The sequence below is a fragment of the Pleurodeles waltl genome, chromosome 7, assembly GCF_031143425.1.
Source record: "Pleurodeles waltl isolate 20211129_DDA chromosome 7, aPleWal1.hap1.20221129, whole genome shotgun sequence".
Taxonomy (NCBI): Eukaryota; Metazoa; Chordata; class Amphibia; order Caudata; family Salamandridae; genus Pleurodeles; species Pleurodeles waltl.
The window spans coordinates 1,053,067,366-1,053,084,853 of NC_090446.1; the positions used below are offsets into that span (position 1 = coordinate 1,053,067,366).

The 17,488-nt window shown below is 43.7% G+C and overlaps 1 protein-coding gene across 2 annotated transcripts in view; it reads right to left on the reverse strand.

The window, feature by feature from the left end:
* Window positions 1–321: 321 nt before the first annotated feature.
* PECAM1 (platelet and endothelial cell adhesion molecule 1) overlaps window positions 322–17,488 on the reverse strand; it is a 302,864-nt gene continuing 285,697 nt past the window's right edge. Inside the window, exon 16 of one of the 2 annotated variants that reach the window (XM_069199932.1) lies at window positions 322–1,066. In XM_069199932.1, the coding sequence (XP_069056033.1) occupies window positions 1,034–1,066 (33 nt within the window). In that variant the 3' untranslated portion in view covers window positions 322–1,033. The remainder of the gene's footprint in view (window positions 1,067–17,488) is intronic. The other variant, XM_069199933.1, reaches the window with a different exon arrangement.

A 17,488-nucleotide genomic window follows, 5' to 3' on the forward strand; every position in this document is an offset into this window, starting at 1 on the left:
TCTACCAAACCACCTCGAAATGGTAAATAAATATAATGCATGTTGGCATGCACCTACAAAATGACACGGCAGCTGCCTCATTGCACTTTTTTTACTTCCTTAGGATAATGCTTTATTTTATTTTCAGCCATGCTGTACAGCATAGCTACAAAGCATTGCCAAAACCATTAGGTCTCTTGGTTGAAAGCTATTGGTGTTGCCAGTGCTTGTTATAAATGTTGCCTTATCATGTGCATTTTCTGATGATTTTTTCCCATAGGGTATTATAGTAAATACACACTGATGAAATCTTAGATTGATTTAAACAAGTGCTACAATACATGAAGTTTTATTTTAGTTTTATTTTCAGCAATACACACACAGTGTATCTTGCATTATGTCAAGACATGGAACAAAAGTCTTTTTTTGGAAACTATTTGACATGATATTGTATATTCTTTGAATGCTTGCCCCAGGTTTGGATAGTTTCCTACATGGCTAACCCCAGTTAAGCCAACACATATTATAGAATAAAATTACAAGAAAGCAAACCATGGTTTGTCACTGACAAGCGCAGTTTGTGCTTAAAACCCACTAGTGAGTGACTAGATCTATAAAGACAATACTTCAAGAGACGTTAGCCTATTCAAGAATACATCATGTAAAGTGAGTAAAAAATCAAGTTTTTTTAATTAATTAAAAACATGCCACTATAATCTATTGACAGGCAGTTTCCAATCCACAGCACTACAACATAACAGAACTAAGTATACCCCAAAAGCACTTTTGTGTGAACATCAATTAGACAATCTTGCAGGATGTATCTAATAGTAATGTCCCTATTCAAATCTATTTACATAATATTTCTTTCTTACAAAACACATTTTTAATAATTTTATTTTGCCTTCCATCACCCTGAGGAAATTCTATCACAACAATAGAACTGTACTGCAGGTTTATAAATAAGTGCCACAGAGTTTTCATAATATTCTTGTAATCTTGACCTCTTCTTTGTCGTAACTCTCCATCGGAGGAAAGCTCCAATCTCTCTGCTTTATGTTGCATCAGGCGAGCCTTCTATTCTCTCCTGTAATCAAGAGGCAAATTCAATTAGATGAGAACCGTGATCAGATTTCTGAACATGTGTGTGCTGAAGTAAAACAAAGAATGCAATGAGGTTAACAACAACAAACTATTGGGATCATTGGGGGGGACATGGCTTAATGGTACTGACATTTATACAGTTGTTGGCTTAATTTGACAAACTACTGCATTCAATATACGTAGCCATTAGTTCAGTTGTATGCTAAGATTTAGAGTTCCATAATCCTTTGGTTAATTGAAAATCAAGACATGGTCAACCACAATATGAGCAATTCACAATAAGTAACAATATCTTTTCAGTTACTATAGTCAAGCTCACATGCTGAATGTGTGGGAATGATAAGTATCGTACAAGTTACTTACAAGTTACTTACCTCCAGTAACAAAATATCTGGTACAGGCATATTCTAGTTGCAGATTTTTCTTCAAGCAATACCCTTGCGCATCGGTAGGTGGTGTTGGTCGACTCCGCGGGCATTGTTGGCGTCGTAGTCGCCATGATGACGTCAGGGGTAGTACATAGATGCCGCCTCAGCACAGTGATGTCAGTTTCTTTTAACGACTTTCCACACAAAAGCGCAGAGCCGCTAAGAACACTAAGATTTGTGCACCAGAGCTAAGGACCTGAAGGGGGAATCCCTGTCCCTAGAAATCAGTTTGCAAGCGGGGAGGATGGGTGGGTTGGTAAGGAATCTGCAACTAGAATATGTCTCTACCAAATATTTAGTTACCGAAGATAAGTAACTTGTACATCTGATAGAGAGTTCTAGTTGCAGATTCCTTTAATTAGAATAGATACCCAAGCAATGTCATCCTCCGGGGTGAGCTGCGAACCAAGATCATATTAGAAAGTCCTGCAGGACCGAACGACCAAAGTAGCCGCCCGACGGACCTGACTGACCAGGCAGTAGTGTTTAGCAAACATGTGCAAGGATGCCCACGTAGCTGCCTGGCAGATATCCAGGACAGGAACTCCACGTGCTAAAGCAGTGGAAGCAGCAGTCGCTCTGGTGGAATGAACGCTCAAGCCCTCAGGGGGTTGCTTCTTGGCCAAAGCGTAGCACATCTTGATGCAAATAAGTACCTATCGAGAGATGGTATGTTTTTGCACCGCCTTCCCTCTCTTCGCACCCACATACCCGACAAAGAGTTGATCATCCACCTGGAAATCTTTAGTACGATTAAGATAGAACGCCAACCCTCTTTTTCAGTCCAGAGAGTGGAGTCTCTCCTCCTCATGGGAAGGATGTGGGGGTGCGTAAAAATGTAGGCAGGGTGATGGACTGTGTTAGACTTTTCATCCTTGGCGTGGTCTCCCTTAACTTTTTGCCTCTGTTCCCCAGGTTGTTGATGTGTGCTGGACTCTGATTTTACTGTATTTTGTTACTCTGAGCACTTTACCGCTGCTAACCAGTGCTAAAGTGCAAGTGCTCCTGTTTAAAATGTGTACGTAATTGGTTCTCCATGATTGGCATATTTGTTTTACTGTTAAGTCCCTAGTAAAGTGCACTAGAGGTGCCCAGGGCCTGTAAATCAAATGTTACTAGTGGGCCTGCAGCACTGGTTGTGCCACCCACACAAGTAACCCTGTAATCATGTCTCAGACCTGTCACTGCAGTGTCTGTGTGTGTATTTTTACATTGTGAATTCGACTTGGCAAGTGTACCCACTTGCCAGCCCTAAACCTTCTCTTTTCCTACATGTAAGGCACCCCTAAGGTAGGCCCTAGGTAGCCCCAATGGCAGGGTGCAGTGTATCGATAAGGTAGGACATGTAGTAATGTGGTTTATATGTCCTGACAGTGAAATACTGCCAACTTCGTTTTTCACTGTTGCAAGGCCTGTCTCTCTCACAGGATAATATGGGGGCTACCTTTAAAAATGATTAAAGTGTAGATTCCCCTAGAGAGTAGATGGACAGTTGGAGTTTGGGGTCCCTGAACTCACAATTTAAAAATACATCTTTTAGTAAAGTTGATTTTGAGATTGTGCGTTTGAAAATGCCACTTTTAGAAAGTGAGCATTTTCTTGCTTAAACCATTCTGTGACTCTGCCGTGTTTGTGGATTCCCTGTCTGGGTCAGTTTGACAGTTGGGTTGTTTTTCACCTCACAGCAGACAGTGACACAAAGGGAGCTGGGGTGTAACCTGCATTTCCTGATTAGCCATCTCTGCTAGAAGGGAGGGGTGGAGTGGTCACTCTCATCTGAAAGGACTGTGCCTGCCTCTAACAAAGCAGACTCCAACCCCCTGGTGGGTGTCTGAGGCCTTGCCTGGGCAAGGAAGGATTTCACAAGTAGGTGTGAGTCCCCTTTGAAGAAAGGTGACTTCAAAGACTAAAATGGGTATAAGAAGGGCACCCAAATCTACAGACTTTATAAACACTTCTGGAAACAAGAGGAACCTCTGCCTGGAGAAGAGCTGATAGCTGAGGAAGAAGTGCTGCCCTGCCTGTGACTGTGCTTTGTGGAGCTTTCCTGCAGTGCTGCTTCTGCCAGAGTAAGAGGGCAAAGACTGGACTTTGTGTGCCTTCCATCTTGTGAAGAAATCTCCAAGGGCTTGATGTAGAACTTGCCTCCTGTTGTTTGAAGTCTCAGGGACAGCAAAGACTTCTCTCTGCCAGCACCTGGAGTCTCTGGAGAGACTCCTGCTCTGACAAGTGGTGTCCGATCCAGTCCCTGGGCCCTTGAAAGAAAAGCTGGTGGAAATCCAAGAAAATCGACTTCGGACGACTCCGGACCGCCGCCGCTGCTGAATCCGGTAACGCCGCTTGCACCTGACGCCGTGACCTTCACTGGAACGCGCCGCTCTTCACAGGCCCGACGCCGCTGCAGCCCCGCTGAAGTTCACAACTCCGTGGAAGTCGCTGCACCACGTCATGACTGACGCCGCTCGAAGTGCACGGATTCAACGTTTCGCACAGACGCCGCAATCCCTGACTTCGCGCATCGGCTTGTTTTCACTCTTCACCAAAGGTACTGTACTTGGGGGTCTACACGACTCCGTGTACGGCGCCGCTGGTGTTGGCTTGTTAGGAACGACTCCGTCACGACACCGTGATAACATCTCATCGAAGCATTTTTGTTTCTAAGCGCTATTTTTGAGTTTAATCTCTAAAAATTCATAAGTTGACTTGTGTATGTCGGATTTTTGTCGTTTTGGTCTAGTTTTGTTTAGATAAATATTTCCTATTTTTCTAAACTGGGGTTGTGTCATTTTGTAGTGTTTTCATTAATTTACTGTGTGTGTTGGTACAAATACTTTACACCTAGCGCTCTGAAGTTAAGCCCACTGCTCTGCCAAGCTACCAAGGGGGTAAGCAGGGGTTAGCTGAGGGTGATTCTCTTTTACCCTGACTAGAGTGAGGGTCCTTGCTTGAACAGGGGGTAACCTGACTGTCAACCAAAGACCCCATTTCTAACAGACTGGTGTACATGAAAAGGCGTAACCACCTTGGTAAGGAAGGACGCCTTAGTGCGGAACACCACTTTGTCAGGGTGCACAGACAAGAATGGAGTTTTAGATGAAAGGGCCTGAAGCTCACTCACCCTGCAAGCAGAAGTGATGGCAACAAGAAAGACAGTCTTGAAGGTGAGGTGCTGTACAGGACTATTGTGCATCGGCTCAAAGGGAGCACACATTAAATAAGTAAGGACAAGATTGAGGTCCCACTGAGGCATGATAAATGGAGTGGGAGGAAATAAATGGGTGAAACCTTTTAGGAATCTACTCACAATAGGAGATTTAAAGAATGAAAGATGATCAGGTAACCTAAGAAAAGCCGAAATGGCAGATAAATACCCTTTAAGGGTGCCCAAAGCAGAGCCCTGCTAGGCCAAAGAAAGAATGAACAAAAGAACCTCAGATAGAGGGGGAGAGAGGAGATCAACAGATGTATTGGTGCACCATGCCACAAATGTATGCCAAAGACAGGCGTATACCGTTTTAGTGGAGGGGCGCCTGGCTGCCAAGATAACATCACAGACTTCGGGTGGAAAATCAAAAGTCGTCAACTGGCGCCGCTCAATCCCCACGCATGAAGGCAGAGATTGGATAGGTTCGGGTGGAGAACCGTCCCTTGCTGCTGCGACAGAAGATCTGCCCGAAGAGGCAGTCTGAGTGGAGGATTGATGGCTATACTCAATAGCTCTAGATAGCATACTCTCTGTGCCCAGTCCGGAGCCACCAACATGACTTGGGCCAGGTAGTTCCTGATCTTCTTGAGAACTCTGGGCAGAAGTGGTATAGGTGGAAAGGCGTAAAGGAGGCCGGAGTTCCACTCGAGACGAAAAGCGTCTCTGAGCGAGTGCTGGCTTGGAAACTCCAAAGCACAAAACAGCTGACATTGCTTGTTCTCAGCAGAGGCGAACAGATCAAACCAAGTCTCTCCCCACTGCTGAAAGAGACCTTGTGCCACCTCCAGATGGAGACGCCATTCGTGATCTGCTGTGCATCGACTGCTGAGTTCATCCGCTCTGGCGTTGAGAGAACATGCCAGATGTTGACCCACCACGGTACTGCTGTGATGTTCCAGCCATGTCCAGAGACAGAGTGCCTCCTGACAAACGGTCCAGGACCCTACTCTGCCCTGTTTTTTGAAGTACCACATGGCGGTTTGTATTGTCCGTGAACACATGCACTACCTTCCCTTGGAGAGAGGGAAGAAATGCTTTCAACGCAAGCTTGATCGCCCGGAGCTCCAGAAGATTGATATGGAGCCCATACTCTGCCGGAGACCAGAGGCCTCTGATCTCCGCCTCTCCCATGTGGCCACCCCAACCCAAGAGCGACACATCTGTTGCTATAGAAAGATTTGGTTGGGAAAGGGAGAGGGATCTGCCATGGACCCCAAGCGGATTCGAAAGCCACCAATGCAGGTCTTTCGCAGTCCCCTCTGAGATCTGGAACATGTCGGAGAAATTCCCCTAATGCTGCACCCACTGGAACTTCAAGTCCCACTGCAGAGCCTGCATATGCCACCTGGCATGTGTCACTAACAGGATGCAGGAGGTCATGAGGCCCAGCAGCCTCAGAGTCAGTCTCACCCAAACCCAAGACAGAGGCTGAAAAATCGGAATCATAGCCTGAATATCTTGGACTCGCTTTTTGGGAGGATAAGCCTGAAACTGCACTGTGTCCAGAACAGCTAAGATGAAAGGGAGCATCTGAGAGGGAGTCAGGTGTGACTTCGGCACATTTATAGTGAACCCCAGAGTGTGCAGGAGGCTCGCTGTAGTCTGAAGGTGGGAGACGACTTTCTGGGGCGAGTCCGCCTTCTACAGCCAGTCGTCGAGGTAGGGGAAGACTGAGACCCCTAACCTGTGCAGATGAGCTGCAACCATTGCCATCACTCTCGTGAACACTCGAGGGGTGCTGGTAAGGCCAAAGGCGAGCATGGTAAACTGATAGGGCTTGTGACCTACCATGAATCATAGGTAACGTGTGTGGGTAGGCAGGATGGGGATGTGGAAATAAGTGTCCTGCAAGTCCAACGCTACCATCCAGTCTCCTGGGTCTAAGGCAGACAGAACGTGAGCCAGGGTGAGCATTTTGAATTTCTCCTTCTTGAGGAAGTAGTTGAGGTCCCAAAAGTCTCGGATAGGATTTAAGCCCTTGTCCTTTTTTGGCACCAGAAAATAGCGGGAATAACAACCACAACCAACTTCTGGCACAGGGACCTTCTCTATATCTCCCTTGGCCAAGATAGCCACGACTTCTTGGCAGAGAAGTGCCAAATGATCCTCCGGGAGTTGGCTGTGTGATGGAGGCATGGCTGGTGGGGCATATTAGAAAGGAGGGAATAGCCCTTTCGATCAATCTGCAAAACCCACCTGTCTGTAGTGATTGATTCCCAGTGGGGCAGGTGATGGTGAATCCTGCCACCAACTGGATTTGGAGGCTGCAGTGGGGGCAGAGGTGGACTGTGCAGACCTCTGGTTCCCTGTCCCACACCCACGTGGGATTCTGTGTCTCCGGGCCACACAGCAGCTGAACAGCATGGGTGGCACGGTGGCTGGGTTGGGACGCAACAGGGAGCCCCTTCCGTGGCCACGAAAGGGGTGAAAAGCGGACTGCTGGGGGCAAGGAGCAGAGGAAAGACCAAGGGACTGAGTCGTAGCCTGGGAATCCTTGAATCTCTCCAAGGCCGAGTCCGCTTTGTCTTCAAAGAGACAGGGGCCATCAAAGGGTATGTCAATGAGAGACTGTTGGACATCCCCCGAAAAACCAGAAGTACACAACCAGGCATGGTGTCTCAAGGCCACCGATCTGCCCAGAGAGTCGGTTGTGTCCAGCCACATCGGATCGTGAACATCGCTACATCTTTCCCATCGTTGACAGCTTGGGAGACGATAGCACGGGCCTCCTCCGGTATCTGTGGCAAAACGTGCGCAACCATATCTCACAAAGAGTGGGTATAGCAGCCCAGAAGGCCTGGGGGGTTCACAGACCGCAGTGCGAGACTGGAGGAAGAAAACATCTTCTTCCCAAATTGTTCCAGCCTTTTTGATTCCCTATCTGGGGGTGCAGAAGGGAACGCGTCTGAGGAAGAGGAAGCCTGGATAACAAGACTCTCATGTCGTGGAGTGTTGGGACGGGAATTTAGGGTCGTTCTGGGCAGGCCGATGGTGGCGTGCAATAGTCCTATTCACAGGAGCCTCTGTGTTGGGTTGGGACCAAGTACCCACAAGGACATCGGTGAGGGCTTCATTGAATGGTAAAAGGGGGTCAGATGTGGAAACCCTGGTTGAAGCACCTCTGTCAGGAGGTTGGACCTGACCTCTACAGTAGGTAGCTCAAGGTCAGGGACCGCAGCTGCCCTACTGACGACCATAGCATAAGTTGCTCCCTCCGCCATAGCCACGGTAGGAGGAGACAGCATGCCAGCATCTGGAGAAGTATCCAGTCCACTGGCCTCACCCAATTCCTGTGCCCAATCCAAAAATGAGTCATCCTGGTATTCATAAGGGTCCAGGGACCCCTCCAATCCTTCCCCGAATTCGTACCCATAGGAAAAAGGGTCCAAATCTGATCTGGGGTGAGTAGGCCCCATCGAAGAGAGAGGCGGCGTTGGCCGACGCCACTCCGAGTCATCAGGGATAAGGATCGGGTCGACGTCGATACTGGGCACTACCAACGTCAGGAGCGTCGACAATCGAACTGGCGCCGGGGAAGGTCTCAGTGGTGAGACCGGCGTTGGTGTGGATCCGCGAGTGGATCCGGAGGGGACCTCGGTGGCCAGAGCCGAAGCCGCCGGCACAGAACCCGAAGGTCCCTCATCCAACCCCTTGGGACCGGAGGCACCATATCAGGGTCAGTCTGCCCAAAAAGGAGGCGCATGGCCTCATAGAACTCTTTAAGTTGGGTGATGGTCACTCCGGCTCCCGGAAACTTGGAGAAGCATGGAGCAGACCCAGAAGCAGGCTCCGAGGACAGAGGTCTTGAGCTTCAATGCTCCTCCCATGTCGCATCTGCAGAGCGAAGGGGCGAAGTCAAAATGCGATGGGACCACTTTTTCTTACCTGTACCCAAAGATTTGGAGGAATACGAGTGGTGGTGGCTCCACGAGCGATCTCAAGACCTTCCTCTCGAGCGAGACCGGGACCTACGTGGAGTTGAGTGCCGGGCCACCATGAGCTTGAGAGAATGATCCCTCAAGGCCTTTGGGTGCGTGGAGCACTACTTCAGGTTGTGGTCGCGCTCCAGGCACCACAAATAAACATGATGTGGATCCATCACCGACATCATGCGGTGACAGTCTTCGCACGGCTTGAACCCCGTCGGGGAAATCCTCAATGCACCAAAAATTTCACACAAAACTCGACAAAAGGGTTGAAATCAGTCAAAAAGAGACAGGGTAGCTCTTTCCGGGTCAGCGCCTGGCGCAGAAAGAAAAGAACTGACGTCACTGTGCTGAGGTGGCGTCTATGTACTACTCCCGACATCATCACGGCGACTACGACGCCAACAACGCCTGCGGAGTCAACCAACGCCACCTAAAGATGCGCAAGGGTATTGCTTGAAGAAAAATCTGCGGATCCAGTCTGACGCCTTGGGGAAATTCTAAGGTAAGGAATCTGCAACTAGAAGTCTCTATCAGATATTTATTTGCATCATCTCAGAAGGAATCAGTGATTAACATTGGACGAGGTCAGTTCATATGAAATCGTGACTATATTTTAGACTTGAATTAATTTTCCAGTTTACTTAATGTACTGCTAAATAATTTGAATTAGCACATTCTTAACAGGAAGTTGAGTTGACTTCAGCCGCACATATACATTCCAATTTAATAGCTAGTCAAAATTATGTGCATGAATCTAAGAGGCCAACTCCTTAACCTCCTAATATCCAATTACGAATCAACTTTCATACGAGATTCAGCACCAAATAGATATCATGATTTTGTGCATCTCATTGTTAGTATTCCATTATCTTGTTGCAATTTTCCACTTTAATGCGCTCCAGTGACCCACACATATTCCAATATTTTGTTAGTCCTTTTATTGTTTTTATTTCTTTTTCTAAATCACCCATTACATTTAAAACAGCCACTCGCCAACGCGTTTCGTCCTTACAGACTTCATCAGGGCTGAAACCATACAAAATAATATGTAAATTATACAACAAAATTTCCCATCACTCCCCTATTTTACATACAATAATTACAGAGAAATTGAATCATCTACTCCCTATTCCAAAATAATGATTACATTTTCTATTTAAAAGACCATTAAATCCAATCTGGAGGTATTAGTCTGAGTCCAAAAATTATAATTTTTCAAACAAACAGCAACTTAATCTAATAATTTGATTCATTTTTCTTATTGCAAACAATCTTGTGTATCCCAGGACACATTTAACGTATTACATCCCAAATATAGTTATTGCACTGTGTTTTCTGTTAACTGCCTAATATTTCACATTATTGTTACACCCATCAATTTATATCATTAAGAGTTAATACGTGTAAGAAAATATACTAATAAGTATTTCTATTGGTTTTTAATCATTTCCCCTGTATCCAATTCATTCACATGAATATTCACCTGACACATCGAATTCATTTAAATTATAACTGTATTGCATTGTAAATCTTTTTTTCTTTTATTCATACATTAATAGTCCACCCTTCCTTTATTGCGCTGCTATTACAATATTCTCGCCATCTGTCCCTTTATATTTAACTCAAAAATCGTATTTAGTCATTGTCTATCGATCACGTTTTTTTTTCCTTGCAACACCATAATGGCGTGGCTTCCTGCTCATATTCAATCGTACCTTTGACATCGACTGTTTCCCTCACACGTTCACATTGCATTCTTCCAATTGGCTATCAAGCCTTGTCCCTCTTCTGATTCTCTTTTAAACCGCACCCCTTTAGTTATTCTCAGCTGATCACTACTCTACATCTCAGTACTTCGGCTGAAACATGGCGGCCATTTTGAAATGTCTCTCTTCAAGTGTAATACACTAGTAATATTCCCAAATACGTTTAATGTCTTCCTTTCACAACCCGCGATGATTTATTTTCATACATCAGTGATTCCACCAACCAGTGCGATGTTGCCTGTTGATCATGCCATATAAAATTAACACATATGTAAAGCTATACTCCTAGGTATTCGTGTAGGTTTTAGTCATTTCCCCTGTATCCAATACTTTCGCATAAATAATGCACCTAACACATCCAGTTCATTTAAATTATAGCCATATTACATTGTACCTCTTCTCCCTTTTATACATACATTAATAATCCCTCTTTTACTAACTGAGCTGCTATTGCGATATGCTCACCATCTGTCCCTTTATATTTAACTCAAAACAGCCGGCAAAGTCGTCATGCACCCTTATGGTGCCCTAACCTGGCTCCGGATAAAAAACAGAATTATAATAACATTGCGTTATTAAATTATTTTCCCTTTTTTGCAGTGCTCACTCAGAGCAGTTTGGCGACGCTCCTCCACCTTAGCGAAGGAGCCGCCACTGCACAGGACACATGGTGGCGGAATCTCTGCACATCGATTGTGAATACCATTTTGTAGTATGTTAGTATAACTATTGTAGTAATACTAAAATTAAGTTTGTGAATAGTCTATTGTCTTTTTTCGTACAATTTGTAGTGGTCAGCCCATCTATGAAAAGGCAGATCCAGGCAATAGGGAGGCAATCAATGCCAGCAACGTGACTAAAGCAAGACAAATACCATACTGCAGGGCTAACATTTCAATCAACAGACTTGTAATGAAAAAATAAATAATTGATTTAAAAAGGAAATGCACACTAAAAACTCATATTCAAATTGTGTGTGTGTGTATATATATATATAGATGTAGATATAGATATATACACACATAGATCTATATTTATATAAAATACACATAAATATAAATGATAACGCTAAACTGCATTTTCAGTGTGCATTTCTTTTTTAAATCACATATCATTTTTACACGTCTGTTCAAGTGGATTAAAATAAATATTAGCTCATTTGCGACACTAGTAATTCAGAAATGTGATATATCGGGGTTCTTTAGCAAGGATCCACACTTGTATAATGAATTGTCTTGTAACAACCAGCAAAATGTAACCTCTATGCTAACAGCATCATATCTCCTACCTCATTTAAAATACCTAGGCAACGGGAGACCTGCGAGTGGATGTCTTCACAATCCTAGAGTGTCAGCCACCTACTCATAAGTGCATAATTAGATAAGAACTACAGCACTCAATCACAAAAAGTATATACTAGGTTAGGTAATTCCCTAAATATATGACAGTATATAAAACACACTCTTAAGTACCCAGTAGAATCTGCAGCGAAATATTAATTCTTTTTCCTTGTAATCTTCTTGGTTTATTTGTATCCAAAAGATGTTCTAAACAATGAGTGGTTCAATAATATTGAACTAGGTGGAAATTAGTCCTTCATAGAGTGTACATTTCATATGATCCACGTACGCACAGTACATACAGTAACAGCTCGTATGAGGTCCAATAAACAACAGCCAATATTATTGAACTATACTGTTAAGAACATCTTAGCAGTGCCAACAGACACCTCTGTATTGTCCCTCTTTCTGCACTGAGAGAGCTGGCCTTGACACTACTTCCCAACACCAGACCTAGCATGGAGTAACAAACCTGGTGCCCCCCACCTCCTGGAACTCATACTGAGGGAATGAGCTAACAGTTATATTGACCATACATGGTATATACCAAATCCACTGTTAACAGGTGGAGAAGAGAGGCCTATTTAGGATTAGTCAATTAGAGGACAATAATTTATGGCATTTGAATGGTTGAATACCGTCCGATAGATTGTCCAACTTTGCTAGACATGCTGGTCACTTCCAATCCCTTATAGACTGGATATTTATATTAGAAGAAGAAGAAGACATTTTGCTGTATAGATTTTTAAACAGATATGAGACATGAGAATGATCAGAAGCCATAACCATCTAAAATAAAAGCTCCTTCATGGAAATTATGTGATGAGGGCGTAGTAACATGTCACACCAATAAAAATGTAATCTGAGTCTCAAAAGATATACTAGAGAGTTGAAAGAAAGTATTATCGAATGCCCTTATTCAAATATTGAGAGATGATAGCTTATCTCCAACATCATTGCTGGATATTGGGCCACTGTTGCAGTTTTTAATCCAAGGCATTATCTAACAAGCTCGAGTTAGAGCTGTTAATGTTGTAAATTCCTAACTGGATTTTTCTTGCCACTTAAATTGAAAATGTAAAGTAAAACAGTTGACATAAGCGAGCCAATTTAAAGCATCGTCCGCCATGAGCATGAGTGCGAAGAAGGGACACAAAATGAAAAAGAAGTTCGCTCACAGTCAAAGGTATCGGCAGTCGTGCAATTATCCATGGAACAGGGTCGATGTCCAAGGCAGTAACCAAACCGCCCCTCAGAGGTACAAACGTAAAGCATTTACCAATGATATCAAAAGATTTTTGAAAGGCAAGCCCATGAACAAATGATAGTGATGGGCATGCGGTGGGCGTGCTTAAGAGCCCACAGATAGATTACAAGAGGTCAGAGCGCTTGAGCGCTCCACCTAAAAATGGATCTAAAGCTAGCAACATGAGCACTAAGAATGCAACCTGGCTTGACAGGTTGACCAAATATTAGAAACACATATAGAGCATTATCTAGGAAAGCTAGGTGACTTGGGGCTTAGTCTAGGGTTTAGAGAATGGGTATAGTCTGTCAGGGTAGCGGCGACCATGACAGACGTTGTCTGACAAATTTAGAGTCCACCATTATCCCAGAGTGATCTATGTACTGCAATAAGGGCCGCCAGCAGTTCATCAAGCTTTAAGGTAGTGTTTGTTTTTCAGAAACATACTCCCAAAGTGGAAGTTTGTTGATCAAAAACCAAAAAAGAATGACTCTCACACGCAAGGAGGTTTTGCCCTATGTGCGTGGAGGTGATTATTAGTTTTTCTGTCCCTTACCACAAGGTTTCACCTGGCAGTGATGGACACAAATGACAGAAAGAACAAAGACATCACATTGTCGACCCTACATGGGGTAGGCGGAGTAATGCCCTTCAGTGGCTTCTACTCCATTATACTTTCAAAGGAGCTTTCTGATGACGAGGCACTGTTGGCTGCTGACCATAAATGTCAGGCAGAACATCAATTTGGCAAACATGATACTCCATCATATTTCTGACAGAGTACCCTATTTACCAAACTCCAAAACAACCCTTTGTATAGTATACAACACCACAATGAGTTGAAGATGTTAGGTAGGGCAAGCATACCCTAAAGGATGCAATCAAACATAAGAAAATTAGACAATTTGTTTCTACTAATCATAAGTAGTTCTTGATGTTGGTGGGAATGGGTGCATGGATGAGTCTGAGAGTAGCAAGACAATGGAAGATGATGTGAGTGGCAAGCATATGCAGATAGATGGAGTTTGCTGACCACTCAGTAAATACTTGTTTCAAACATGGTATCCAATAACTCACTGTAGAACAATATTTCTACTATTATGGTTACCCTGTAGCCCTGTATTCTACCTGTTAACCACAATTTACCTCATCCCTCTCAGGCGCTGACAAAGTTGTTTGCCCTGTTAACTACTACACATACTGCAGTTAGGGCATTTTGTTTGAATTCACACCGGGCTTCAGCAGATCACTACTGAGCACAGAACTGCTCAAGAGTAGGGTCACTCACCCAAATTATCTTCTTTATCCGTCACCTGACAAATTACACAAAGGAGATCTACATGAAGATGACACAAGGTGGAGGCGCCAAGAAAAAAAGCATCAATGGAAAATATGCTTTTGTTCAGTCTTCAGGGCTAACATTGGTGATATCTTTGTGGATAACAATGGCCCTGAATGTAATGACTTACCCACCTACCTCCTCTCAACTCTAGAAGATGCAGCCTCCATTACAATCTTTGGTACTTATTATTGTCCTGCAGAAATCTCCTTGCCCAGTAAGCTTCAACAAATGGTGCAACACAATATGTAAAATTCAAGTTAATCTACACAAGGTGAAACAGAGATTAAGGACCGGGGCCTGGATTCCCTGAGGACTATGTGACGGTAATTTTATTACAAAATAACTGTTGCGGGGCACGGGGATGCCTGGAATCTGACACTCACTGCAGCTCAGCTGTCAGCGAGTACAAGGTCTGTGGTCTGTGTGAACCAGGAGGGCTCTGGATGCCCTGTTCGCCTGGGAAGACAATTTACAGTACAGGATTAGCCTCTCACGAAGGCCCCAGGAGGAGTGTGAGGTCTCCCAGTTGAATTCCACAGATTGTGCTTCCCCCATGTTTGTGCATACCTTGGGGTTGCCGTTGGTTCCATGTTGGTGGCACTACAGTGGGGAAGTCTTCAATAGAGGTCCCCCCTCTACCTTTCAAGAGCCTGTCATCTCAGAGCCGAGGGGTTACCGTAAGATGCAGAGTAGGCGTGTAGGAGTTCCTGCGGCCTACGGTTCTGACTAAATACCTTTGTGTGTACTTAGGCTTAGAAGCCTACCCTAACCCTTCTAACAGCAGTGCAGCGATTATTGGGCCTAGATGGATTTCTCATCCCTGATGGATTCGTGGAGATACTTAGTGATCTATGTACTCCAGTACTGTTGTGATGATTTATGTATTCTAACCTTATTTTGCATTACTTTGGCCCTTACATAATTTATGTTGTTTCAAGGGACTGCCACTTGCATGATGTGTGCTGGTTAAGTAATTCATACAGCATCACAACCTATGTTGCCTCATAGTGACTGATGTACCCAATGTCTCCTGTGGCACAGGTATTCATTGAACGAATGATGCTTTTTTGTTCTGCAATACAAGTTATGAGTTTTACTAATATGATTGTTTTATATGCAAAATATTTATGAGACGTCACTTGTGGCTTGTTGTATGTACAATATAGTTTATCTTTACATATACTGGAGTGGACACACTTTTTTTGGTGTATGCGTGCTGTGCAAATCCTTTACACGTGACCTCTGGGATACGCCTGACTGTTCTGACCAAGCTACCAAGGGGGTAAGCAGGGGTAATCTTGGGTGTGGAGCTCCATTACCCTGACTCAAGTGGTGGTGCTGCCTGGCTTAGATTCAAACCCTAGCCAACCAGAATCCCCATTTCTAACAAACCCTAAAGTATATGCTAAAATAGCATATGCATTTGATGAACCCACCACATGCACTTTCCTTGTTGAATTTTGACACCAATGCCTCCTTGCCGGTTAAACATGGACTCAGAATCGTTGCAGCTCACACTCATTGAGTATATTCCCATTAACTACTCCTTGCAATGTAATCAATAATATCTGCTGCTGTCATGCCTCTTGTTAACATATAATTAAATTGTACGACTTTCCCTTTCCTTTTCATATGCAAAGAATAAGCAATACAATTATTAAATGAGGATATCTTATATATTCTGCAATATCTTTCAAAATTAAGCAATCCTCGAATTTGTACTACCAAAGACAGAGTAATAGACCAGGGCACCTCTACATGCAAGCACAGCAGGAAATGCTTAAGTCAACCTATTCATCCCAGCATTGAGTTTATTGGGTGAAGTAATACAATGTGTTTCTAATTCCAGTGAATCAAATTTAATATCAAAACTCCCATAACCCAGTGTGGCATCAACCCCCATTCTCTTATGGCATTTATATACCACAGTAACAGTTTTGTAGGCGTGTGCAGCCTCACAGTTGTGCGATAAATAATTATTAAATCAATTTGTTTATAGGCACGCAACCAGTAAGTTTGTATTCCTCAAATGGACTGTGTGAAGGTAATACCCAAGGTAATGGGTCGACAGAGTAGTAGTGATTTCAATTCTCTCTCTTCACTGCCAAATGCACACATAAGCCCTTCCTAGCAAGTGGTGCCAGTATCAATTCTCGTCTTTCTGCCTAACTCTGCATTATTCCATGCTATTAGTTGCAGGTTGAATTTCTTCTTTAGAAGAGCCTCTCTACTAGAATATACATCTCTTTGGCTAGCAGGGAAAAGCTGACAACAAATTAGCAGTATCCTCAGAGAATCTCTTATTCTTTGGTATTTGTAAAGCTGGTGATGCAAGAAGAAAGTCAATTCACTGTTGACAGATATGGGAATCATAAAATATATTCAGACTCAATAAGAATTTAAGGATGATTAAAGATTAATAATGATTTGCTATAGTAATTCCACACAGAAACAGCTTGGAAATTGCTGTTTCTTTTAGGGAAAATCCAGCTGGAAGGAATTAATATGTATTCTGCTGTGAGGGGGATACCCTCTTTCCAGGCATGATATACTATTTACTACAAGGAATATCGGTTATGGGCTGGAAGGGTGGGCAATCACAGTAATCACTGGTACAAGCTTTCTGATATTTAGGTAGAACACGTGGCTTAATTAGACATCTACACATTGATAGTAATGCAATAGATTCCTCTAACATGATGCACTCAAAGCAAAACAAGTTGCACGGGTTTCAGAGGGACACTATGTAAATACTGACATAATATTCACATTCATATTGTGTGGGGGTCCCCTCAAACCAAGATCCATTGTGTGCTGCTACGGATGTGTTCTTGGCATCAAAGAATAGGCAAGAAAATCCAAATTATTCATGACATGTAAACTGGTTTTGCAACCACCAACAAAAGACCACAACAGCTCTACAAGTCTGAATAGCTGGGTGCAGAGTACTTTGCACTTATTTCTATTTTTACATCCTTCAAATTAAGACTGAGAAGAAAATTACAAACCTACCCAAGCAAAAGGAAGTTTGCCATTTCCCCAGATAAGATGTGCAGAGAAGCTAGCTACAAAGTTGATTTTTTAAAAACATATTTGGCAAAGAGGAAGAACATTTCAATAGATCCAAGTCCCTTTAATATGTCAGTCAT